This window comes from Oncorhynchus nerka, linkage group LG14, assembly GCF_034236695.1.
Source record: "Oncorhynchus nerka isolate Pitt River linkage group LG14, Oner_Uvic_2.0, whole genome shotgun sequence".
In the NCBI taxonomy this organism is placed as follows: Eukaryota; Metazoa; Chordata; class Actinopteri; order Salmoniformes; family Salmonidae; genus Oncorhynchus; species Oncorhynchus nerka.
The window spans coordinates 26,373,664-26,400,752 of record NC_088409.1 but is presented as its reverse complement, the minus strand read 5'-3'; the positions used below and the strand labels follow the sequence as shown (position 1 = coordinate 26,400,752).

The following is a 27,089-nucleotide window of genomic DNA, read 5'->3' as shown; positions in this document are numbered from 1 at the left end:
GGGGGACAGGAGAACTGACAGGGGGAGACAGGAGAACTGACAGGAGGGGGAACAGGAGAACTGACAGGAGGGGGAACAGGAGAACTGACAGGAGGGGAGACAGGAGAACTGACAGGAGGGGAGACAGGAGAACTGACAGGAGGGGAGACAGGAGAACTGACAGGAGGGGAGACAGGAAAACTGACAGGAGGGGGTACAGGAAAACTGACAGGAGGGGGAACAGGAGAACTGACAGGAGTGGGAACAGGAGAACTGACAGGAGGGGGAACAGGAGAACTGACAGGAGGGGAGACAGGAAAACTGACAGGAGGGGGGAAGGAGAACTGAAAGGAGGGAGAACAGGAGAACTGACAGGACGGGAGACAGGAGAACTGACAGGAGGGGGAACAGGAGAACTGACAGGACAGGAGACAGGAGAACTGACAGGAGGGGGACAGGAGAACTGACAGGAGGGGGACAGGAGAACTGACAGGACAGGAGACAGGAGAACTGACAGGAGGGGGACAGGAGAACTGACAGGACAGGAGACAGGAGAACTGACAGGAGGGGGACAGGAGAACTGACAGGACAGGAGACAGGAGAACTGACAGGAGGGGGAACAGGAGAACTGGCAGGAGGGGGTACAGGAGAACTGACAGGAGGGGGACAGGAGAACTGACAGGAGGGGGACAGGAGAACTGACAGGAGGGGGACAGGAGAACTGACAGGGGGAGACAGGAGAACTGACAGGGGGAGACAGGAGAACTGACAGGAGGGGGAACAGGAGAACTGACAGGACAGGAGACAGGAGAACTGACAGGAGGGGGGACATGAGAACTGACAGGAGGGGGAACAGGAAAATTGACAGGACAGGAGACAGGAGAACTGACAGGAGGGGGGACAGGAGAACTGACAGGAGGGGGACAGGAGAACTGACAGGAGGGGGAACAGGAGAACTGACAGGAGGGGGAACAGGAGAACTGACAGGACAGGAGACAGGAGAACTGACAGGAGGGGGTACAGGAGAACTGACAGGAGGGGAGACAGGAAAACTGACAGGAGGGGAGACAGGAAAACTGACAGGAGGGGAGACAGGAAAACTGACAGGAGGGGAGACAGGAGAACTGACAGGAGGGGAGACAGGAAAACTGACAGGAGGGGGTACAGGAGAACTGACAGGAGGGGAGACAGGAGAACTGACAGGAGGGGGGAAGGAGAACTGAAAGGAGGGAGAACAGGAGAACTGACAGGACGGGAGACAGGAGAACTGACAGGAGGGGGAACAGGAGAACTGACAGGATAGGAGACAGGAGAACTGACAGGAGGGGGACAGGAGAACTGACAGGAGGGGGAACAGGAGAACTGACAGGACAGGAGACAGGAGAACTGACAGGAGGGGGACAGGAGAACTGACAGGAGGGGGACAGGAGAACTGACAGGACAGGAGACAGGAGAACTGACAGGAGGGGGACAGGAGAACTGAAAGGACAGGAGACAGGAGAACTGACAGGAGGGGGACAGGAGAACTGACAGGAGGGGGAACAGGATAACTGGCAGGAGGGGTACAGGAGAACTGACAGGAGGGGGACATGAGAACTGACAGGAGGGGGACAGGAGAACTGACAGGGGGAGACAGGAGAACTGACAGGAGGGGGAACAGGAGAACTGACAGGAGGGGGAACAGGAGAACTGACAGGAGGGGGGACAGAAGAACTGACAGGAGAGGGGACAGGAGAACTGACAGGAGAGGGACAGGAGAACTGACAGGAGGGGGAACAGGAGAACTGACAGGAGGGGGAACAGGAGAACTGACAGGACAGGAGACAGGAGAACTGACAGGGGGAGACAGGAGAACTGACAGGAGGAGGAACAGGAGAACTGACAGGAGGGGGTACAGGAGAACTGACAGGACAGGAGACAGGAGAACTGACAGGAGGAGAGACAGGAAAACTGACAGGAGGGGGGACAGGAGAACTGACAGGGGGGGAGACAGGAGAACTGACAGGGGGGGAGACAGGAGAACTGACAGGAGGGGGGACAGGAGAACTGACAGGACAGGGTACAGGAGAACTGAGGAGGGACAGGAGAACTGACAGGAGGAGGGACAGGAGAACTGACAGGACAGGGTACAGGAGAACTGACAGTACAGGGTACAGGAGAACTGACAGTACAGGGTACAGGAGAACTGACAGGAGGAGGGACAGGAGAACTGACAGGACAGGGGGACAGCAGGCAAAAACCTTAGATATTGTTAAATATTGTTGGTCATTTGACATTTTAGTGTGTGTGTTTTAACTTTTAAAAAGTATACCAGACTTGTTGAACTCACCTAAGCAGGCAGATCCGTTTTGATTGGGCTCATATCCCTCTTCACAGATGCACCCACCCACCGGCACCATCCAGTCACCTTCTGCATTGCAGTGCATGCGGGGGGCGGAGCCTCCCTGTGCTTGGCTGTGGGGAACACAAGTCCCAGTCACAGGGACCAGGGCGGTAGGCTCCGCCCCTGAGGGTGTGGCCAGATAGGAAGCAAGATAGCGGTTGGTTGCTGGGCAACGGCGGTAGAAGATGGACACACCCATCAGAGAGACGCATGCGCCGCTGTCGACGATGGCCAGGACGAATCTGAAACCGGGGTCAAGGGTCATAACATGTTAACTTATTATCAGGCTTGAAGGACCACTAGATAGGTGACAGCGTGGGTTTAGGTGAGTTAGTTACCATACACTATTGCCTATAAGGTGGCGAAGGACTTTTTGTCACAAGTGATGAGCATGGTTTGTATATGGGAATTTTCATGAATTTGTTTCAAATGTTCTCGTACAGTACCCATTGCGTGTGAGCGGAGCGAAGCTGCGGGTCTTGATGTTGACCCGACGGTAGCGGTCTGGTTGGTACTGGTGAGGCAGGCTGGGCTCCACCTTGGTGAAACTCTTATCTGCTGCTATGGTGTCAACCTTCACCCAGCCCTCCCTCGTGTCCTTCTCTCCACTGGACGGCTGGACAGGGATGGGAAAGGGGGATGGGGAGGAAGAGAGGGGGGAGAGGGGGATGAGAGAGAGGGATCATGTAATACATTTCATTGTGGAAATTAAAATGTGAGGGATTAGGGAGAAGGATAAGATAAAAGAGTATGTAACAGTTGATTAAAGTATTTAAGAGTATGCAACAGTTATCTCTGAGGGTACTCGTTTAGTCAAAAACAGTCGTGAACCAGTGACAGTCTGTGTTTTAGTCGAATCTAATTCTCCCCAGTTTCAAGATAACCATGCTAACTTCCCCCAGAGACTCAGACTCCTGGCCTTCCTGCTGCTCCCCACTCTACATTCCTCTACACTTCACTCATCAGCCTCTTATTTCAATTTTTAAACAGTATCTAACTTTCCCCAAGGAGAAATGTATTCATCCACAAATACAGCATCCTTCCCTCTGTGAGAGCACGACACGCTGACGCAACAAGAGTTCAGCACTATCGAAAACAGCTCTGGAACTGCTCTCCACTGGAAACCACAAGCCCTGAGGGTAGGAACTACAAAGTACTGATGTGTGATGGGAAATGTAGATTATTTTATGATATTGAGGGGGATGAGAATGAGAGGAATGTTAAGGCAAACCAAAGCAACATTATTTCCTTGTTTTTGGAGCCCGTTTTGTGGAGTATGCGGAACTACATATTACCAAAATGGGATATTGGGATGTATGTATGCTCAACGTCTTAACAGATGCTCTTAGAAACTATAAATACCACAGGAAGTAAATGGCTTAAATGATTCATGATTAGTATAAATCGAAAAATGAATCAGTTTCACTTAAAGTTAAAAGGTTTGACAGCAATATCATATAAAATTCAAGTCCGTTTTTCATGTCCCAATACCTTGGCATCGGGTCTATGAACTGACATATAAAACAGTAATCGACACATACATTTGTTCATTTTCATGTAAACTATTATAAAATGCTACAAAAAGAATGTTCAATATATGGGGCATTGAACAGTCAGACTTGTGTTGACACGAGGAAACACAGAAACACAGTCTATAGAACCTATTTTCTAGTACCATCCAGCGGTGGCTCGCTTTCTGAGTCAGGTCCAGGAATGGTTCTTATGTCATAACTACAACCTAATCAATATGGATAATGTAGCTCGTTTGACCATAGTGTCAATGTCAAGCAAGCTAGCTAACTTTACTTTAGCAGCGTCAGCTTATCAAGCTAACTCAAATCTTATCTGGTTGAATCATTGTTCCGACCAAAAAACACATGAATGAAACAAAGTGGTGTTTCTGACATCACAACTAGGGAAAAGGATGATCAGACGAGCACGTGAATGTGGCATTACACCTACAATAAGAAGGTGGGGTATTACTGGCATGACGGGAAGTGTAATCTTTCTGCCCTACCTCTGCAGCCCATGTCCTCTCCAGCTCTCTCTGTGAGTCGGCCTGTTTGTAGTAGAGGGTGAGTGTCTCTCGACAGGAGGGCGAGGGCGAGCGCAGGCTGGCACAGTCCCGCATGGAGAAACGCAGCGTCACAAAGACCCGTGGTGCCGAGAAACGGAAGAGGAAGGGCGTGGCCAGCCAGTTGTCCTGGAGACGGGGGTTCTGGTTGACGTTGCAGACCTCAAAGGTCCGGATGAGTCTCCCCCGGTCATCCAGGACACTGACCTCATCCCACTGAGAGAGCGAGAGAGAGGGGGGTGAGAGAGGGGGAAGAGGAGAAGACACAGAGAGTTATTACTTTATGGATCACTGTATGGGACTTTCTAGGTTATCCTAGAGGTTGGATAGGTTAAGTCCAAGAAGCATTGTACTTTTAGCTTGGTGATGAGTCATTATCAGTATCGCTGCACCATCTGAAACTCCCTCTTCATCTGTGTATTCTGTGTGTGTTTGAAATTTGATCTCACTTAAAGTGAGAGAAGGAATAAGTAGGAGTAGTTATTAAAAAACAACAGTACAAAGACTCACAGGAAATATTTTTTTAATGTACATTGTAATATAGTAGTAGGACATAAGAGATCCATTCTTCATTATACAATCTGATCAACTGATAGTACTAACACTAAAATTCTCTATCGCAAGAAGAAATATCAACACATTAAATGAGGCATATTGCTGGGAATCCCTATGACTGAGTTCCATCTTCACTAAACTCAGTCAGACTTCATTGTCAAGATGATAAGTGGAGCTGAGTTATCACCAGAGGTATTTGGACCTGTAGAGAAGAATGGATAGAGTCTCTCAGTGAAGGTGCAGCCAGTGAAAGAGTAGATATGAGACCTGGCCTCCACGTCATAAAAGGAGACCTCACCCTCCTCATAATCCACAAACACCCCCACCTGCTGGGGCTTCTGTCTCAGGGAGAGGTTGACCTAAGGCCCAGCGTAAGCCTTGTATTCATTCATATTCCACGGCCCCACAGTCCAGTATCCATCTACAGGACTCGGTGATACATCACAATCCTTCCTGTTGATGGACTCTCTAGCCACTCCTAAAAGCCAACTAGACTTCCCATCCACCTGCACCTCATAGTAGAATCTTCCTGAGGAGAACCCCTCCCTCCCTAAAACACGGGTATTATTAACAAATCTCTTTTTGTTGTCATGGAGATTCTCCATTATGTCTCCATATGTCACTTGTTTCCTGTCCGCAGCCAAGCTGAAGAATGGATGTGCTTTATCAGGGTCCAGAGTCACATCCACTGCACACTGCTGCATCCTCTTCAGCTCAGCATCACACAACCTCTCCCTAATTTGATTTAATGTCTCCTCCACCTGAGACACAGCTCTCCTCCGAGTCGCCACACCAAGACCGCTTTGAACAGTGACCTCAGACCAGTTCTTGGTAGGTGGAAGAGTGGAGCTAGATGGGGAGGTCTGGAGGAGCAGGAGGAGATCTTCAATATCTAAAAGGTGCCCTATCTCAGGAGTTCTTCTTTTCAGCTCAGTTATTTCCTGCTCCAGCTCTTTAATGAACCTTTCTGCCCGCTTCTCTGATACTTTCTGCTTCTCCTCAACCACCTTTATGAGCTCAGCCTGGCTTCTCTCAATGGAGCGCACTAAAACCGTGAAGACCTCCATGCTGTCTGCTATCTCTCTCTCTGCATTTCTCTTGCAGAGATCTACTGCCTGTTTGATCTCCTTAACCTTCAGCAGTCTCTCCTGGATCATCTCCTGAACTTTACCCTTAGTCTTCCTCATCTGAGTCATTCTCTCTCCATACTCTTCCTCTATGGGGACAGTCTTGTGAGTCTTGTGGTCTGTCTCAGTGCAGAACTGACACACACACGTCTGATCACTCCTACAGAACAGCTCCAGGGGTCTCTCATGCTTCTTACACACCCTGTCTTCTAGGTTCTCCACAGGGTCGATCAGCTTGTGTTTCTTGAAAGATGCCAGTATTTGATGAGGCTCCAGGTGAGTCTCACAGTAAGAGGCCAGACACACCAGGCAGGACTTCAGAGCCTTGTGCTCTCCTTCAGGACAGACGTCACATGGTACTTGGGTTTTTCCTGGGGTGATGGGTGTGACCTCAACTGGAGCCAACTTCTTGAGCTGAGCAGTCATTTCAGAAATGAAAGTATTGACAAAGAGATCTGGTCTCTTATCAAATGTCTTTTTACACATTGGACACTGGCACAGGTCAGTGCTATCCCAGTATCCTCTGATACAGGCCTTGCAGTAGTTGTGTCCACAGGGGATGGAGACTGGCTCAGTGAACACAGGGGATGGACACTGGCACAGGTCAGTGCTAGCCCAGTATCCTCTGATACAGGCCTTGCAGTAGTTGTGTCCACAGGGGATGGAGACTGGCTCAGTGAACACAGGGGATGGACACTGGCACAGGTCAGTGCTATCCCAGTATCCTCTGATACAGGCCTTGCAGTAGTTGTGTCCACAGGGGATGGAGACTGGCTCAGTGAACACAGGGGATGGACACTGGCACAGGTCAGTGCTATCCCAGTATCCTCTGATACAGGCCTTGCAGTAGTTGTGTCCACAGGGGATGGAGACTGGCTCAGTGAACACAGGGGATGGACACTGGCACAGGTCAGTGCTATCCCAGTATCCTCTGATACAGGCCTTGCAGTAGTTGTGTCCACAGGGGATGGAGACTGGCTCAGTGAACACAGGGGATGGACACTGGCACAGGTCAGTGCTATCCCAGTATCCTCTGATACAGGCCTTGCAGTAGTTGTGTCCACAGGGGATGGAGACTGGCTCAGTGAACACAGGGGATGGACACTGGCACAGGTCAGTGCTATCCCAGTATCCTCTGATACAGGCCTTGCAGTAGTTGTGTCCACAGGGGATGGAGACTGGCTCAGTGAACACAGGGGATGGACACTGGCACAGGTCAGTGCTATCCCAGTATCCTCTGATACAGGCCTTGCAGTAGTTGTGTCCACAGGGGATGGAGACTGGCTCAGTGAACACATCCAGACAGATAGAGCACTGGAACTGCTCTTCAGACAGGACAATGCTGGAGGAAGCCATAGCTGGAAACAGACCAATATATATATAAACAGACCAATATATATATATAAAAATCTATTGTTTTCTTTCTCTGTTATTTATTTATTAAACAAAAATGTCTTCTGAGTGTTTATATGGGTTCCTGATATAAAACAATTTATATACACTGTTTATCACCTCACATCTTGCCTAAAACATTGACTGTTACCATGGTTACCCCATGGCTATTCAGTCTGAATGAAATCTCCCTAAAAGAAAATACTCAAGAGTCTCTACAATCCAGAATGTTAAATGAGAAGAATGTTGAATAAAATGTGATTTAAAACATGCTTTAACGGTTGTCCATTCTGTTGGTCCTTTTGATGGTCCTTTTAATGTCCACAGGAAAGTATTACTAACCCAGCGTTATGGGAGCCGGTCGATATACAGTATGGCTCAATCGGTTTGTAATTCCAGTATGCATTCTCAATCTCCCGATGCATTGAACGTGATGCACAATATGTCAACAATAGCTGAACGTACCCGTTGTTTTCCTCGCAATCAGCTGGAAGTCGTCAACGTTCAGGGTTCTGTTGCGCTCAGCCATTGTTTACATATTGTGCACGTGTTTACGTTGTGTCAGTATTGAAACTACAAACCTCTACAGAACCATACCTACATACAGAACTCTACCGAACAGCGGGCGAGAAACATTTTCCTGTGGATATTTAGTCTCCAGATGACCTCTGACACAAGGACACAATCAGTTGACAACAGGTAAAGTAAGTCCAAATGAAATGTATTCAACATTCTGAGTTGTAATGGGACTGTTTGGAAATGTTGAGCCAACGTGTTAGAGAGGAGAGTCTGCATTCACACAGGGAGCCCGGTTCTGATATTTTTGTTCACTATTTGGTCTTTTGACCTATCACATCAGATCTTTTCACATCAGATCTTTTTCAGAGCCGATTTGATTGTTCAAAAGATGAATTAGTGAAAAAAGATTGGGCAGCCTATGTCTTCCACTCTGATTCTAAATGGGACTAGGTCTACTACACATCAAGCTTTTAGAAAAGAAAGTTCTAGTATAATTCTTACTCTCTACTCACCTCAGTGTGTGTTGACGGTTTGTTCTCTACTTAAGATCAGGTTAAATGTCCAGTGACTGGAAACTACCGAAGTTGTAGCTGTGTGGATAAAATCTATAATGTGTAAGAAATCGATCCTATTTAACATTCAGGTTTCTAGTTTAGTGTTTCACTTCCGCAAAGTGAAGTGCATAAGCCTTTCCTGACCTACTGTTACTGACTGCTGGGCTGATACTCTGCTCTTAAAGGAATAGTGTCCATATTTAACAGCTTGGCTCACCCATTCGGTTCGGTCCATCTTCTCTATAACACACTGTGAGCTGTTCAAGGACTGGTCTTACCGTGTAAATACATACTTTCCTGACCTACTGTTACTGACTGCTGGGCTGATACTCTGCTCTTAAAGGAATAGTGTCCATATTTAACAGCTTGGCTCACCCATTCGGTTCGGTCTATCTTCTCTATAACACACTGAGAGCTGTTCAAGGACTGGTCTTACCTGTGTAAATACATACTTTCCTGACCTACTGTTACTGACTGCCGGGCTGATACTCTGCTCTTAAAGGAATAGTGTCCATATTTAACAGCTTGGCTCACCCATTCGGTTCGGTCTATCTTCTCTATAACACACTGTGAGCTGTTCAAGGACTGGTCTTACCTGTGTAAATACATACTTTCCTGACCTACTGTTACTGACTGCTGGGCTGATACTCTGCTCTTAAAGGAATAGTGTCCATATTTAACAGCTTGGCTCACCCATTCGGTTCGGTCTATCTTCTCTATAACACACTGAGAGCTGTTCAAGGACTGGTCTTACCTGTGTAAATACATACTTTCCTGACCTACTGTTACTGACTGCCGGGCTGATACTCTGCTCTTAAAGGAATAGTGTCCATATTTAACAGCTTGGCTCACCCATTCGGTTCGGTCTATCTTCTCTATAACACACTGTGAGCTGTTCAAGGACTGGTCTTACCGTGTAAATACATACTTTTGAAATGATCTATTCAATACGTTAGTTCATAACATTATTGGACTTTATGGAACCTTGAATTAAATGTATTCCAATGTCCCAGTAGGGTTCTCTGTAATGGGTCAACATTAGTATCACATATACAACCTTCTCCCTTTGTGTTGAAATCAGATGTGCTCTACAGAATGTGAGGAGGAATAAGGGGTCTGTATGAGGAGCTATAAATCCTGTAGGAAACAAAAAAAGCAGCATATGTTCACAGACAAAACAGTTACATTGTTAGGTTCCACTTTAAAGGAAGTGCAGCTTGTAAAGTCTTCATGAAGTCTTAATAAACACGACATACATGTGTTACAAAACTGTGTCATGCTTTATAAAGGGTTCATAAATGTGTTACAAAACTGTGTCATGCTTTATAAAGGGTTCATAAATGTGTTACAAAACTGTGTCATGCTTTATAAAGGGTTCATAAATGTGTTACAAAACTGTGTCATGCTTTATAAAGGGTTCATAAATGTGTCATAACTGTGTGACATAATCACCAATGTCAAATGTGACATAACCCACTATGTCAAATATGACATAAACCTGTGCTTTATAAAGGGTGACATTAACACCACTTAATAAATAATTCAAATGTGATAAACCTAACCCTAACTAATAATGGCAAAGTTTGGTGCGTTGATCCACCAGACCATTTGGGCGGAAGTGTCTGGGAATGAGATCAGATGTAATGTGACCAACATGACTTCACTGTAGAGCGTATGCAGTCCTTCAGCACAACATGTCACCCTTTATGAAGCACATATTTATGTCATATTCGACATAGTGGGTTATGGCACGTTTGACATTGGTGATTATTTCACAGTTATGCCACATTTATGAACCCTTTATAAAGCATGACATACAGTTATAGATGCTTTGTAACACATGTATTTAGCACTTATGAAGGCATTTTGAAGGCTTTAATGACACCTTTATAAGCTGAACGTGATTTAAAGCGGGACCAATTTGGTCAACATCATAGAATATTAACATTGTAACGTTTGATCAATGACAGTATGCCAGCTTATTCTCTATTAAAGTTAAACATATCAACAATTTCAAATGTACAGTTTTTTTTGGGCTTCCTTGTGACTGAATTCCCTGTTCACTAAACTCTGTCAGACTTGATGGGAGAAATGACAAGTGGAGCTGAGTTATCACCAGAATAATTATTTCCTGTAGAGAAGAATGGGTAGTCTCTCTCAGTGAAGGTGCAGCCAGTGAAAGAGTAGATATGAGACCTGGCCTCCACGTTGTAAAAGGAGACCTCACCCTCCTCATAATCCACAAGCACCCCCACCTGCTGGGGCTTCTCTCTCAGGGAGAGGGGGACACAAAGCTCAGCATTAGGAAAAAAGTTCCCATTTATCAGCTCCAGTATCCATTTTTAGGGAACAGTGTCTTAGTAGAGTTTCTGTTGATGGACTCTCTAGCCACTCCTAAAACCCACACAGTCTTCCCTTTCACCTGCAACTCCCTGAGGAGAACCCCTGCATTCCTTAAACACAGGTTGCATCTCCAAACCACTCTAGGTTGTCATGGAGATTCTGCTTTTTGTCCCCATGTCTGACTTGTTTCCTGTCCGCAGCCAAGCTGAAGAATGGATGTGCTTTATCAGGGTCCAGAGTCACATCCACTGCACACTGCTGCATCCTCTTCAGCTCAGCATCACACAACCTCTCCATCTCTTTATTCAGTGTCTCCTCCAGCTGAGACACAGCTCTCCTCACAGTCCCCACACACAGACCACTGTGGACACTTACTGTATCTCAGACCAGTTGTTGGTAGGTGGAAGGGTGGCGCAGATGGATGGGGAGCTCTGAAGGAGGAGGAGGTGATCTTGAATATCTGAGAGCTGCTCCAGCCCCGTGCTTCCTCTCTGTAACTCAGTGATTTCCTGCTCCAGCTCTTCAACGAGCCTTTCAGCCCGCTTCTATGCTGCTTTCTGTCTCTTCTCAATCTCCATAATGACCTCAGCCTGGCTTCTCTCAATGGAGCGCACAAGAGCAGGGAAGTCCTCCATGCTGTCTGCTATCTGTTTTTCTGCATTACTCTTGCTGAGCTCTACTGCCTGTTCAATCTCCTTAACCTTCAGCAGTCTCTCCTGGATCATCTTATGTTCGTTCATAATAACTGGGGTTTATGGCACCTTGAGTGGAATGTCATCCAAAAGTATTGTTCTCTGTTAACTGGGTGAAAAGTCCTTATCAGCATCACATTTAACTAGGTCTCTGCCTCTCTGTGCTGTGTGTTTGACATCTGATATCCTATTCAGACAGTGAGAGGAGGAATAAGGGGCATGTATGCATAGGCCTTAAATCCTACAGGAGGGAAAAATGGCACATGGACTCAGACACACCCTTTACATTTTCATTGTGATATACAGTGTTATGATGTCAGAGAAACCATGATCATAATACCATGTAATACATTCCTAACATATGCAAACTCATTCTCTAATTCATGTACAAATATAAACACAGTCAAATCAAATCAAAGTGTACTTGTCACGTGCTCCGAAGACAACGGGTGGTAGGTTCCATTATATTCCACCTTACAGTGGAATGCTTACTTACAGGCTCTAACCAATAGTGCAGACCTTACAGTGGAATGCTTACTTACAGGCTCTAACCAATAGTGCAGACCTTACAGTGGAATGCTTACTTACAGGCTCTAACCAATAGTGCAGACCTTACAGTGGAATGCTTACTTACAGGCTCTAACCAATAGTGCAGACCTTACAGTGGAATGCTTACTTACAGGCTCTAACCAATAGTGCAGACCTTACAGTGGAATGCTTACTTACAGGCTCTAACCAATAGTGCAGACCTTACAGTGGAATGCTTACTTACAGGCTCTAACCAATAGTGCAGACCTTACAGTGGAATGCTTACTTACAGGCTCTAACCAATAGTGCAGACCTTACAGTGGAATGCTTACTTACAGGCTCTAACCAATAGTGCAGACCTTACAGTGGAATGCTTACTTACAGGCTCTAACCAATAGTGCAGACCTTACAGTGGAATGCTTACTTACAGGCTCTAACCAATAGTGCAGACCTTACAGTGGAATGCTTACTTACAGGCTCTAACCAATAGTGCAAAAATGGTGTTAGGTGACTAATAGGTAAGTAAAGAAATAAAACAACAGTAAAAAGACAGGCTATATACAGTAGTGAGGCTATTAAAGTGGCGAGGCTACATACAGACACCGGTTAGTCAGGCTAATTGAGGTAGTATGTACATGTAGATATGGTTTTAGTGACTATGCATATATGATGAACAGAGAGTAGCAGTAGCGTAAAAGATGAGTTGGCGGGTGGTGGGACACAATGCAGATAGCCCAGTTAGCCAATGTGTGGGAGCACTGGTTAGTCAGGCCAATTGATGTAGTATGTACATATGTGCATGAATGTATAGTTAAAGTGACTATGTACTGTATATATGATAAACAGAGTAGCAGCAATGTAAAAAGAGGGGTTGGGGGGGGTCACAGAATGCAAATAGTCCGGGTAGCCATTTGATTACCTGTTCAGGAGTCTTATGGCTTTGGGGTAAAAACTGTTGAGAAGCCTTTTTGTCCTAGACTTGGCACTCCAGTACCGCTTGCCATGCGGTAGTAGAGAGAACAGTCTATGACTGGGGTGGCTGGGGTCTTTGACAATTTTCAGGGCCTTCCTCTGACACTGTCTGGTGTAGAGGTCCTGGATGGCAGGCCGCTTAGCCCCAGTGATGTACTGGGCCGTACTCACTACCCTCTGTAGTGCCTTGCCGTCAGAGGCCGAGCAATTTCCGTACCAGGCAGTGATGCAACCAGTCAGGATGCTCTCGATGGTGCAGCTGTAGAACCTTTTGAGGATCTCAGGACCCATGCCAAATCTTTTCAGTCTCCTGAGGGGGAATAGGCTTTGTCGTGCCCTCTTCACGACTGTCTTGGTGTGTTTGGACCATTCTAGTTTGTTGTTCATGTGGACACCAAGGAACTTGAAGCTCTCAACCTGCTCCACTACAGCCCCGTCGATGAGAATGGGGGCATGGTCGGTCCTCCTTTTCCTGTAGTCCATAATCATCTCCTTAGTATTGGTTACGTTGAGGGATAGGTTGTTATTATGGCACCACCCGGCCAGAATAACATATTGTGCGTATATGCTTTGTGTCTGTGTGACGGAATTCCCTGTTCACTAAACTCAGTCAGAGTTGATGAGAGAGATGATAAGTGGAGCTGAGTTATCACCTGAAGGATTTTGTGTAAGGAGATATTTGATAAGACAGCAGATCTCTTTGTCAATACTTTCCTTTCTGAAATGGCTGCTCAGCTCAAGAAGTTGGCTCCAGTTGAGGTCGCATTTTGTTCTGCAACTAAAACGAGAGTTTCTATTGGACAAATGCAGGTAGTTCTCTCCCTATTTCATTATGTTTGCTTATGTTTAAGAAAAGTTTTTTTAACCTAATCGGTGGAATGAATACAGTTGAAGTCGGAAGTTTACATACACCTTACCCAAATACATTTAAACTCCGTTTTTCACAATTGCTGACATTTAATCATAGTAAAAATTCCCTGTCTTAGGTGAGTTAGGATCACCTCTTTATTTTAAGAATGTGAAATGTCAGAATAATAGTAGAGAGAATTATTTATTTCATCTTTTATTTCTTTCATCACATTCCCAGTGGGTCAGAAGTTTACATTGACTCAATTAGTATTTGGTAGCATTTCCTTTAAATGGTTTAACTTGGGTCAAACGTTTTGGGTAGCCTCCTACAAGCTTCCCACAATAAGTTGGGTGAACTTTGGCCCATTCTTCCTGACAGAGCTGGTGGAACTGAGTCAGGTTTGTAGGCCTCCTTAATCGCACATGTTTTTTTCAGTTCTGACATCTTTCTACAGGATTAAGGTCAGGGCTTTGTGATGGCCACTCCAATACCGTGACTTTGTTAACCTTAAGCTATTTTGACACAACTTTGGAAGTATGTGTAGGGTCATTGTTGATTTGGAAGACCCATTTGTGACCAAGCTTTAACTTCCTGACTGATGTCTTGAGATGTTGCTTCAATATATCCTCAATTTTCCTACCTCATGATGCCATCTATTTTATGAAGTGCACGTCCCTCCTGCAGCAAAGCACCCCCACAACATGATGCTGCCACCCCTGTGCTTCACGGTTGGGATGGTGTTCTTCAGTTTGCAAGCCTCCCCCCTTTTCCTCCAAACATAACGATGGTCATTATGGCCAAACAGTTCTATTTTTGTTTCATCAGACCAGAGGACATTTCTCCAAAAAGTACAATCTTTGTCCCCTTGTGCAGTTGCAAACCGTAATCTGTCTTTTTTATGGCGGGTTTTGGAGCAGTGGCTTCTTCCTTGCTGAGCAGCCTTTCAGGTTATGTCGATATAGGATTTGGATATAGATACTTTTGTAACTGTTTCCTCCAGCATCTTCACCAGGTCCTTTGCTGTTGTCTGGTTTTCACTTTTTTTCTTTCGTCTCTAGGAGACAGAATGCGTCTCCTTCCTGAGCGGTATGACGGCTGCATGGTCCCATGGTGTTTATACTTGCATACTATTGTTTGTACAGAGGAACGTGGTACCTTCAGGCGTTTGGAAATTGCTCCCAAGGATGAATCAGACTTGTGGAGGTCTACAATTGTTTTTCTGAGGTGTTGGCTGATTTCTTTTGATTTTCCTTTGATGTCAAGCAAAGAGGCACTGAGTTTGAAGGTAGGCCTTGAAATACATCCACAGGTACACCTCCAATTGACTCAAATTATGTCAATTAGCCTATCCGAAGCTTCTAAAGCCATGACAATTTTCTGGAATTTTCCAAGCTGTTTAAAGGCACAGTCAATTTAGTAAACTTCTGAATAACTGGAATTGTGATACAGTGAATTTATAAGTGAAATAATCTGTCTGTAAACAATTGTTGGAAAAGTTACTTGTGTCATGCACAAAGTAGATGTCCTAACTGACTTAATAAGAATAATAATAAGAACTTGTCAACGGGACAACAGTAACAACAATAACCAAGGGTCTAAATAACCATAGATTGAACAATAACAATAAGCATACAGTAGAGGACATGTTGATTGGTCTGTCAGACACGGTCCCTCATCTTATGGCAGGAAGCAATGTAGTGCGCTGCCAACCCACAGCTCTCTGCGTCCTCCCCCAACAGGATGGGTATCTTCCTCTCATCAGAGAGGTCTTTGAAACCTTGAATAAGGGTTTCAAATTTGGGGAAATTACACTAATAGTTTTTTTGTTTTTTAAAAACATTTTGTCAGGAAATGCAGCTGTTGTGCAGTGGTTGCTCTCTCTGTCTCTCTGTCCCTCTCTCTGTCTCTGTCTGTCTCAGTTAAATTAAATTAAATTTAACAATGTACATATTGCCAAAGCTTACGATGGATATTTACAATATGAAAATAATAAGAATCAAAATTGTCAACAGGAAGACAGTAACAACAATAACCAAGAGTCTAAATAACCATACATTGAACAATAACAATAAGCATACAGTAGAGGACATGTCTGTCTGTCTGTCTGTCTGTCTGTCTGTCTGTCTGTCTGTCTGTCTGTCTGTCTGTCTGTCTGTCTGTCTGTCTGTCTGTCTGTCTGTCTGTCTGTCTGTCTGTCTGTCTGTCTGTCTGTCTGTCTGTCTCGACAGGCCTAACGCAGATGAAAACGTGAAAGAAAAGTAGTTTCTATGTTATTTTTGGTTATGGAGGGTAAGAACACAAGTTTATGGTGTGGAGTGTAAGATGTAAAATGCAGGACAGCGTTGCTGCTCCAAACAGTCGCTCAGGATAAGAAAGTCTGCTGAATGAGTCACATGTAAATGTGATGCAGGGCTTAGTTTCAGAGATTATACACTAGGACGCTCCTCTGTATGAAAAGGCTTTGCTTTAGGCCATTGTGGCCCTGAGTGACAAGCATAGCATTATCTGTTGTAGTACAGTAGCTACTCTACTGCTGTTTACTATTCCTCATCATCATTCCAATCTGCCAGGGTCCTGATCTGTACACCCTAGCAGAGTATACTTTATCTCTCGTGTGTGTGTGTGTGTGTGTGTGTGTGTGTGTCACCTTGTCCACAGAAAAAGAGCAGAGAACCAAAGCGCTCCACCATCACACTGACAGACAGAGTGCATTCCCATTTGGTGCAATTGGAGTAATGAGAACATCAGTGAAAACATGAAAAGAGGCTGAGAGGCTGGCAGACTAATGGAGAGAGGAGAGGGACAGTCCCTCCCAGGCACTGATACAGGTTATGTTAGGAGAGAAAGACGGAAACAGAGAAGGAGAGATACATGGAAAGAGAGGAGAAATTGGATGGTTTGTGTGTGTGTGTGTGTGTGTGTGTGTGTGTGTGTGTGTGTGAGAGAGTGACAGAATGTGTATGTGACACAGATTGTGTTTGTGTGTGAGAGAGGGGGGGGGGGGGCTGTCCCCTCCAGGCAGTGATCCGGGTTATGTTCAGAGAGAGAGGGGGTGACAGAGAAGGAGAGAGAAATGAAGGGGGAGAGCGAGGGAGGGAGAATGAGGGAGCGAGACTATGTGTGTGCATGCGTGTGACAGATTGTGTTTGTGTGAGAGAGAGAAGGAGAGAGAGAGAGAGAGAGGTACTGTAGGTAAAAGTCATGGTAGGGGATAGAGTGGAGACTCTCAGCCAGTCAAACAGGATGAGTGTGAGTGAGTGAGCACAGGTTTAAATGTGTGACATCGCGTGTGTGCTGTGCCACCGTACATCCATGAATAAATACTGAAACGCGCCTGCTTGCATTTGTTTTCTGTGTTTTTCCCCCTTCCTTTTATCCCCTTCACCCTCTTTCTCTCTCCCTCTCATGAGCGGAAAAAAAGTAGACAGATTGGAGAGGGAGGGGGGGAGTGGGTGGAGGAGAGAGACGAGTCATTTGTGATTTAATCTGAACCGAACTCCCAGAAAAATACAAAATCTTCACAGTGACAGAGGACAGGGAGGGGCAAGGCCTCTGACACAGTGAAGGGTACAAAGAGAGAGAGAGAAGAAGGAGGGAGGGAGGCGAGAGGGAGAAGGGATGGGAGATGATGAAAATGAAGAGAGGAACAGAAAGCAGAGGAAGACAGGAGGGATGGAAGAAGGGAGGAAGAGAACAGTAGAAATTACATGGGGGTCTCAATGCCACCAACACCCTGCAGGGCAGAGAGGAGAGTGAGGAGTGGAGGAGGGATGGAGAGGAGGAGAGAGGAGTGGAGGAGGGATGGAGAGATGGAGAGGGAGGAGTGGAGGAGGGATAGAGGGATGGAGAAGAGGAGTGGAGGAGGGATGGAGAGATGGAGAGGAAGGGAGGAGGGATGAAGAGGAGAGAGGAGTGGAGGGATGGAGATGAGAGATAGGAGTGGAGGAGGGAAGGACGGATGGAGAGGAGAGAGAGGAGTGGAGGAGGGATGGAGAGGAGAGAGAGGAGTGGAGGAGGGATGGAGAGGAGAGAGAGGGGTGGAGGAGGGATGGAGGGATGGAGAGGAGAGAGAGGGGTGGAAGAGGGATAGAGGGATGGAGAGGAGAGAAAGGAGTGTGGGAGGGATGGAGAGATGGAGAGGAGAGAGAGGAGTGGAGGAGGGATGGAGGGATGGAGAGGAGAGAGAGGGGTGGAAGAGGGATGGAGAGGAGAGAGAAGAGTGGAGGAGGGATAGAGGGATGGAGAGGAGAGAGAGGAGTGGAGGAGGGATGGAGAGGAGAGAGAGGAGTGGAGGAGGGATGGAGAAGAGAGAGAGGAGTGGAGGAGGGATAGAGGGATGGAGAGGAGAGAGAGGAGTGTGGGAGGGATGAAGAGGAGAGAGAGGAGTGGAGGAGGCATGGAGGGATGGAGAGGAGAGAGAGGGTGGAAGAGGGATGGAGAGGAGAGAGAGGGTGGAAGAGGGATGGAGAGGAGCGAGAGGAGTGGAGGAAGGATGGAGGGATGGAGAGGAGCGAGAGGAGTGGAAGAGGGATAGAGTGATGGAGAGGAGAGAGAGGAGTGGAGGAGTGGAGGAGGGATGGAGGGATGGAGAAGAGAGCGGGGTGGAAGAGGGATGGAGGGATGGAGAAGAGAGAGAGGGGTGGAAGAGGGATGGAGGGATGGAGAGGAGCGAGAGGAGTGGAGGAAGGATGGAGGGATGGAGAGGAGCGAGAGGAGTGGAAGAGGGATAGAGGGATGGAGAGGAGAGAGAGGAGTGGAGGAGTGGAGGAGGGATGGAGAAGAGAGCGGGGTGGAAGAGGGACGGAGGGATGGAGTGGAGAGAGAGGGGTGGAAGAGGGATGGAGGGATGGAGAGGAGAGAGAGTAGTGGAGGAGGGATGGAGGGATGCAGAGGAGAGAGAGGAGTGTGGGAGGGATGGAGAGATGCAGAGGAGAGAGAGGAGTGTGGGAGGGATGGAGAGATGGAGAGGAGAGAGAGGGGTGGAGGAGTGGAGGAGGGATGGAGGGATGGAGAAGAGAGCGGGTGGAAGAGGGATGGAGGGATGGCGAGGAGAGAGAGGGGTGGAAGAGGGATGGAGGGATGGAGAGGAGCGAGAGGAGTGGAGGAAGGATGGAGGGATGGAGAGGAGCGAGAGGAGTGGAAGAGGGATAGAGGGATGGAGAGGAGAGAGAGGGTGGAAGAGGGATGGAGAGGAGAGAGAGGGTGGAAGAGGGATGGGGGGATGGAGAGGAGCGAGAGGAGTGGAGGAAGGATGGAGGGATGGAGAGGAGCGAGAGGAGTGGAAGAGTGATAGAGGGATGGAGAGGAGAGAGAGGAGTGGAGGAGGGATGGAGGAGAGAGCGGGGTGGAAGAGGGATGGAGGGATGGAGAGGAGAGAGGGGGGTGGAAGAGGGATGGAGGGATGGAGAGGAGCGAGAGGAGTGGAGGAAGGATGGAGGGATGGAGAGGAGCGAGAGGAGTGGAAGAGGGATAGAGGGATAGAGAGGAGAGAGAGGAGTGGAGGAGTGGAGGAGGGATGGAGGGATGGAGGGATGGAGAAGAGAGCAGGGTGGAAGAGGGATGGAGGGATGGAGAGGAGAGAGAGGGGTGCAAGAGGGATGGAGAGATGGAGAGAGGAGTGGAGGAGTGGAGGAGGGATGGAAGAGAGAGGGGTGGAAGAGGGATGGAGGGATGGAGAGGAGAGAGGGGGGTGGAAGAGGGATGGAGGGATGGAGAGGAGCGAGAGGAGTGGAGGAAGGATGGAGGGATGGAGAGGAGCGAGAGGAGTGGAAGAGGGATAGAGGGATAGAGAGGAGAGAGAGGAGTGGAGGAGTGGAGGAGGGATGGAGGGATGGAGAAGAGAGCAGGGTGGAAGAGAGGATGGAGGGATGGAGAGGAGAGAGAGGGGTGGAAGAGGGATGGAGAGATGGAGAGGAGAGAGAGGAGTGGAGGAGGGATGGAGAAGAGAGAGGGGTGGAAGAGGGATGGAGGGATGGAGAGGAGAGAGAGGAATGGAGGAGGGATGGAGGGATGCAGAGGAGAGAGAGGGGTGGAGGAGGGATGAGGGATGGAGAGGAGAGAGAGGGGTGGAAGAGGGATAGAGGGATGGAGAGGAGAGAGAGAAGTGTGGGAGGGATAGAGAGATGGAGAGATGGAGAGGAGAGAGGAGTGGAGGAGGGATGGAGAGGAGAGAGAGGGGTGGAAGAGGGATGGAGAGGAGAGAGAGGAGGAGTGGAGGAGTGGAGGAGGGGTGGAGGGATGGAGAAGAGAGCGGGGTGGAAGAGGGATGGAGGGATGGAGAGGAGAGAGAGGGGTGGAAGAGGGATGGAGGTATGGAGAGGAGAGAGAGGAGTGGAGGAGGGATGGAGAAGAGAGAGGGGTGGAGGAGGGATGGAGGGATGGAGAGGAGAGAGAGGAGTGGAGGAAGGATGGAGGGATACAGAGGAGAGAGAGGAGTGTGGGAGGGATGGAGAGATGCAGAGGAGAGAGAGGAGTGTGGGAGGGATGGAGAGATGGAGAGGAGAGAGAGGAGTGGAGGAAGGATGGAGGGATGGAGAGGAGCGAGAGGAGTGGAAGAGGGATAGAGGGATGGAGAGGAGAGAGAGGAGTGGAGGAGGGATGGAGGGATGGAGAAGAGAGCGGGGTGGAAGAGGGATGGAAGGATGGAGAGGAGAGAGAGGGGTGGAAGAGGGATGGAGAAGAGAGAGGGGTGGAAGAGGGATGGAGGGATGGAGAGGAGAGAGAGGAGTGGAGGAGGGATGGAGGGATGCAGAGGAGAGAGAGGAGTGTGGGAGGGATGGAGAGATGCAGAGGAGAGAGAGGAGTGTGGGAGGGATGGAGAGATGGAGAGGAGAGAGAGGAGTGGAGGAGGGATGGAGAAGAGAGAGGGGTGGAAGAGGGATGGAGAGGAGAGAGAGGAGTGGAGGAGGGATGGAGGGATGGAGAGGAGAGAGAGGGGTGGAGGAGGGATGGAGGGATGGAGAGGAGAGAGAGGGAGTGTGGGAGGGATGAAGAGGAGAGAGAGGAGTGGAGGAGGGATGGAGGGATGGAGAGGAGAGAGAGGGTGGAAGAGGGATGGGGGGATGGAGAGGAGCGAGAGGAGTGGAGGAAGGATGGAGGGGTGGAGAGGAGCGAGAGGAGTGGAAGAGGGATAGAGGGATGGAGAGGAGAGAGAGGAGTGGAGGAGGGATGGAGGGATGGAGAGGAGAGAGAGGAGTGGAAGAGGGATGGAGGGATGGAGAGGAGAGAGAAGAGTGGAGGAGGGATGGAGGGATGGAGAGGAGAGAGAGGAGTGGAGGAGGGATGGAGAGGAGAGAGAGGGGTGGAAGAGGGATGGAGGATGGAGAGGAGAGAGAAGAGTGGAGGAGGGATGGAGGGATGGAGAGGAGAGAGAGGAGTGTGGGAAGGATGGAGAGATGGAGAGGAGAGAGAGGAGTGGAGGAGGGATGGAGAGGAGAGAGAGGGGTGGAAGAGGGATGGAGAGGAGAGAGAGGAGTGGAGGAGGGATGGAGGGATGGAGAGGAGAGAGAGGGGTGGAGGAGGGATGGAGGGATGGAGAGGAGAGAGAGGAGTGTGGGAGGGATGAAGAGGAGAGAGAGGAGTGGAGGAGGGATGGAGGGATGGAGAGGAGAGAGAGGGTGGAAGAGGGATGGGGGGATGGAGAGGAGCGAGAGGAGTGGAGGAAGGATGGAGGGGTGGAGAGGAGCGAGAGGAGTGGAAGAGGGATAGAGGGATGGAGAGGAGAGAGAGGATTGGAGGAGGGATGGAGGGATGGAGAAGAGAGAGGGGTGGAAGAGGGATGGAGGGATGGAGAGGAGAGAGAGGAGTGGAGGAGGGATGGAGAAGAGAGAGGGGTGGAAGAGGGATGGAGGGATGGAGAGGAGAGAGAGAGGAGTGGAGGAGGGATAGAGGGATGGAGGGGAGAGAGAGGAGTGTGGGAGGGATGAAGAGGAGAGAGAGGAGTGGAGGAGGGATGGAGGGATGGAGAGGAGAGAGAGGGTGGAAGAGGGATGGAGAGGAGACAGAGGGTGGAAGAGGGATGGGGGATGGAGAGGAGCGAGAGGAGTGAAGGAAGGATGGAGAGGAGAGAGAGGTTTGGAAGAGGGATGGAGGGATGGAGAGGAGAGAGAGGAGTGGATGAGGGATGGAGGGATGGAGAAGAGAGAGGGGTGGAAGAGGGATGGAGGGATGGAGAGGAGAGGAGGAGGGATAGAGGGATGGAGAGTAGAGAGAGGAGTGTGGGAGGGATGGAGAGGAGAGAGAGGAGTAGTCTGGTTCCTCTCTAGGTTTCTTCCTAGGTTTTGGCCTTTCTAGGGAGTTTGTCCTAGCCACCGTGCTTCTACACCTGCATTGCTTGCTGTTTGGGGTTTTAGGCTGGGTTTCTGTACAGCACTTTGAGATATCAGCTGATGTACGAAGGGCTATATAAATACATTTGATTTGATTTGATTTTTGATTTGAGTGTGGGAGGGATGGAGAGGAGAGAGAGGAGTGTGGGAGGGATGGAGAGGAGAGAGAGGAGTGTGGGAGGGATGGAGAGGAGAGAGAGGAGTGGAGGAGAGATGGAGAGAGGCAGAGGAGAGAGAGGACAGGGAGGAGCAGGGACACTGGAGGGCAGAGGAAGACAGAGAGGGAGAGAGGCAGCGAAGGGAAGAGAAAAAGGGAGAGAGAGAAAGAGGGGAGGAGGAGGAACAAGACGAAGGGAGGAAAATATATATAAAGAGTATCCACAGGCCCTCAAGACAAAGAGGAGGAATTCTGAAAAGAGAAGGGGGAGGAAAGGGTTAACGGAAAACTCTCTCCCTCTCTCTCCTCTCTTGCTCTCTCCCTCTTTGTCTGCTTCTCTTAGCTTAGTGCCCCAGGTCCAATCACCATATCTCCATCTCAGAACCACTTCTCATCTCTGTGGCTCTATAAAAAACACACCCATGCAAATGCAAAGCTTCCTCACAGCAATCAGCGTGATCATACTCAGCTGGCTCTAATATACACCAGGCCTGTACTGTACGGTATTCATACAAGCTCTGTATTTCATAACACCAGAAAGACTGATGGATACAAGAGTACATGATGCAGCTGTATACAGTAGATTGAAATGTAAGTCCGTCATATAATAGGACAGTTACAGTCAATCATTTGTTTTGGATACTGCTTCAGTGAGTATAGTAATGATGAAGATGATGCACACACACACACAGGCTTTGATTTCCTCTGATGGGACCCCAAACCCATCTTATGAACTGGAGCCTCATAATGCAATCTATTACCAATGTCAACGTTGATTATGTCATATCGATCAGTAGCTATGTTTCAAATGACACCCTATATACCCAATGAAGTCCACCTACTTTTGACCAGAGCCCTGAGTGTGTGTGTGTGTGTGTGTGTGTGTGCGTGGGTTTTGAGATTTGCCCAGTAATTTGTCCTCTGCTTACCCCAGTGTCAGGATAGGTGGTCCAGCCAAGCTCCGAGGTAGACTCTGTTGTGTCCAGCAGCATCACTGAGAGAGGGGGGGAGAGAGAGAAAGAGGAGGGGCGAGAGAGGGAGAGGAGGGGCGAGAGAGGGGGAGAGAGAGAGAGAGAGAGGGGGGGAGAGAGAGAGAGAAAGAGAGAGGGAGAGGAGGGGCGAGAGAGGGGGAGAGGGAGAGAGAGAGAGAGAGAGAAAGAGAGGCGAAAGAGGGGAGAGAGAGAGAGGGAGAGGAGGGGCGAGAGAGGGGGAGAGAGAGAGAGGAGAGAGAGAGATAGGGAGAGGAGGGGCGAGAGAGAGAGGGGAGAGAGAGAGAGGAGGGGCGAGAGAGAGAGGGGAGAGAGAGAGAGAGAGAGAGAGAGAGAGAGAGAGGGAGAGAGAGAGGGAGAGAGAGAGAGGGAGAGGAGTGGCGAGAGAGGGAGAGAGAGAGAGAGAGAGAGAGAGAGGAGGGGCGAGAGAGGTGGAGAGAGAGGGGAGAGAGGGAGAGGAGGGGCGAGAGAGGGGGAGAGAGAGGGAGAGAGAGGGGGAGAAGGGGGATAGAAGGGGGGGGGCAAATTATATTGCTATAAAAGTGACAACCACAGCATTTATTTATCAAGTGAGGAAATGGTTGGTGAACCACTCCACTAGTACAGATCACCAACAGCATCCGGAGAAGAAGCCTAACTACCAATTATTCCCAAGTTTCATGCAGTAACTTTGAGTGCCTGCAACAGTATTCTATAAGCCCTTGGATGTCAGCTACTTTAGGATTAGGGAAGCAAACAGTCATTATTTGACATGAGGGGGGTTCGGTGTTCAGAACACATGCCACGTGATTGATGCTGACATCAGCACAGACAGGGTTAACACAGAGCAAACACGCTGTCTGCCTCCATCACACACTGCACTAATCAGCTAACCTAATTAGCATGCAAACATACACACAAGAGTGTGCGCTGACACACATGCACACATGCGTGCACACACACCACTCACACAAACACACATAGGGAGATGAGAGAGACTGACCCAGAGAGGCAGAGAGCGACAGAGAGAGAGATGAGAGAGACTGACACAGAGACACAGAGAGAGATGAGAGAGACTGACAGAGAGACACAGAGAGAGAGATGAGAGAGACCGACAGAGAGAGAGATGAGAGAGACTGACAGAGAGAGATGAGAGAGACTGACAGAGAGAGAGAGAGATGAGAGAGACTGACACAGATAGAGAGATGACAGAGACTGACAGAAAGAGAGGCAGATAGCGACAGAGAGAGACTGACACAGAGAGAGACACAGAGAGAGATGAGAGAGACTGACAGAGAGAGATGAGAGAGACTGACAGAGAGAGAGAGATGAGAGAGACTGACACAGAGAGAGATATGAGAGAGACTGACACAGAGAGAGATATGAGAGAGACTGACACAGAGAGAGAGATGAGAAAGACTGACAGAGAGAGAGGCAGATAGTGACAGAGAGAGATTGACAGAGAGAGACAGAGAGAGATGAAAGAGACTGACACAGAGAGAGACAGAGAGATGAGAGAGACACAGAGAGAGATGAGAGAGACACGGAGAGAGATGAGAGACTGACACAGAGAGAGATGAGAGACTGACACAGAGAAAGAGATGAGAGACGAACACAGAGTGAGATGAGAGACTGACACGGAGAGAGATGAGAGACTGACACAGAGAGAGGCAGAGTGCTGAAGGCTACCTCACACAGATACAGAAACCATCCTCTGTTTACAAATGAATCATTTCTGCATTTCAGCCATAACATTTAGAATATATTATCATTTCTAATTCATGTTACAGAGTTTTTTGCATGAGGGAGAATCGTTGTCTTTTTCTCCAACAGAAACAGACAGAGATAAAGTGGGACAGACTGTCACCTAAATGATGATCAGGGAGATGGAATGTGATCTGAAAAGGTGGTTTGGCTAGACAGATAACACAGTGACCCACACTAAAGAGATGCTTTAAACTCTCTCTCTCCTTCTGTCTCTCGACCCCCCCCACCCGCCTCGCTCTGTCCCTCCCTCTCTCTCTCTCCCTCTTTCTCTCGTAAAGAGATTTATTTTGGATTATGCTCGCAGATGGAGACCACAAATCTGTCCTTCAACCTCCCCACATGCCCGCCCGCCCTCCCTCCCTCCCTCCCTCCCGCCCTCCTTCCCTCCCTCCCTCCCTCCCTCCCACCCGCCCTCCCTCCCTCCCTCCCGCCCTCCCTCCCTCCCTCCCGCCCGCCCTCCTTCCCTCATAATCTCATGTTACACTAAAGTAAACCAGGATCCTGAAGGTACGTATTAACATCAAGTGCAGAATTGAAATAGACTATGATAGCAAAAGATGATATCCAACTGCAGGCATTATAATGAATAGCTCCACTAAAACCATTGTACTGTACAGACTGTAAACTGTGGGGAATATCTTGGAGGAGATAGGAATAGGCATACCTAACTTAAAACAAGTCTAACACACCTCTAAGAATACAAACTACAGGATCCCCTCCCCCATAAGCTCAGTTAATACCCTTTTAGAGTCTTTCGTCATATATCAAGACTCATCTTGATCACTTCATCTCTCTCTCTTTTTCTCTCTTTCTCTGTCTCTCTCTGTCTCTCTCTGTCTCTCTGTCGCTCTGTCTCTCTGAAACTCTTTCGCTATGTCTCTCTGTCTCTCTGTCGCTCTGTCTCTCTCTGTCGCTCTGTCTCTCTCTGTCTCTGTCTCTGTCTCTCGGTCTCTCTCTGTCTGTCTCGCTCTCTCTGTCGCTCTGTCTCTCTCTCTGTCGCTCTGTCTCTCTCTCTGTCGCTCTGTCTGTCTCTCTCTGTTGCTCGGTCTCTGTCGCTCCGTCTCTCTGTCGCTCTCTGTCGCTCTGTCTCTTTCTGTCGCTCTGTCTCTCTCTGTCGCTCTGTCTCTCTCTGTCTCTCTCGCTCTGTCTCTCTCTCTCTCTCTCTCTCTCCCTCTCGCTCTGTCTCTCTCTGTCACTCTGTCTCTCTCTGTCTCTCTCTGTCTCTCTCGCTCTGTCTCGCTCTGTCTCTCTCTGTCGCTCTCTCTGTCGCTCTCTCTGTCTCTCTCTCTCTGTCTCTCTCTCTCTGTCTGTCTCTCTCTGTCACTGTCTCTCTCTGTCTCTCTCTGTCTCTCTCTGTCGCTCTGTCTCTGTCTCTGTCTCTCTCTGTCTCTCTCTGTCTCTCTGTCTCTGTTTGCTCTGTCTCTCTCTGTCTTTCTGTCGCTCTGTCTCTCTCTGTCTTTCTGTCTCTGTCTCTCTCTGTCTCTGTCTCTCTTTCTCTCTCTGTCTCTGTCTCTCTGTCTCTCTCTGTTTCTCTGTCTCTCTCTGTTTCTCTGTCGCTCTGTCTCTCTGTCTCTCTGGTCTCTGTGTCTCTTTGTCTCTCTCTCTGTCTCTCTCTGTCTCTCTGTGTCGCTCTGTCTCTCTGTGTCGCTCTGTCTCTCTGTGTCGCTCTGTCTCTCTCTGTCTCTATGTCTCTCTCTGTCTCGCTCTGTCTGTTTCTCTGTCGCTCTCTGTTTCTCTGTCTCTCTGTCTCTCTCTGTCGCTCTGTCTCTGTCTCTGTCTCTCTGTCTCTCTCTCTCTGTCTCTCTTTCTCTCACTGTCTCTGATGTGTTATTTTTAACATTATTTTGTTATTTTTAACATTTTTATTTCACCTTTATTTAACCAGGCAGGCTAGTTCTCTAC

At 48.5% G+C, this 27,089-nt stretch overlaps 2 protein-coding genes across 3 annotated transcripts in view; both read right to left on the bottom strand.

Moving 5' to 3' along the window:
- The window catches only part of LOC115125711 (ephrin type-B receptor 5-like), an 88,579-nt gene that overhangs the window by 44,334 nt on the left and 17,156 nt on the right, over nt 1-27,089 (bottom strand). For both annotated transcript variants that reach the window (XM_065027851.1, XM_065027852.1), the window contains exons 2-5: nt 23,382-23,446; nt 4,380-4,652; nt 2,809-2,978; nt 2,309-2,604 (exon numbers count right to left, since the gene is read on the bottom strand). In XM_065027851.1, coding sequence (XP_064883923.1) covers nt 2,309-2,604; nt 2,809-2,978; nt 4,380-4,652; nt 23,382-23,446 — 804 coding nt within the window. The remainder of the gene's footprint in view (nt 1-2,308; nt 2,605-2,808; nt 2,979-4,379; nt 4,653-23,381; nt 23,447-27,089) is intronic.
- Nucleotides 4,943-8,630, bottom strand: LOC135559488 (E3 ubiquitin-protein ligase TRIM39-like). Its single transcript, XM_029655253.2, has 2 exons — nt 8,542-8,630; nt 4,943-7,476 (listed from the first exon to the last, which is right to left on the bottom strand). Exon 2 carries the CDS (start codon nt 7,472-7,474, stop codon nt 5,351-5,353), a length of 2,124 nt encoding a protein of 707 aa, XP_029511113.1. The 5' UTR covers nt 7,475-7,476; nt 8,542-8,630; the 3' UTR covers nt 4,943-5,350.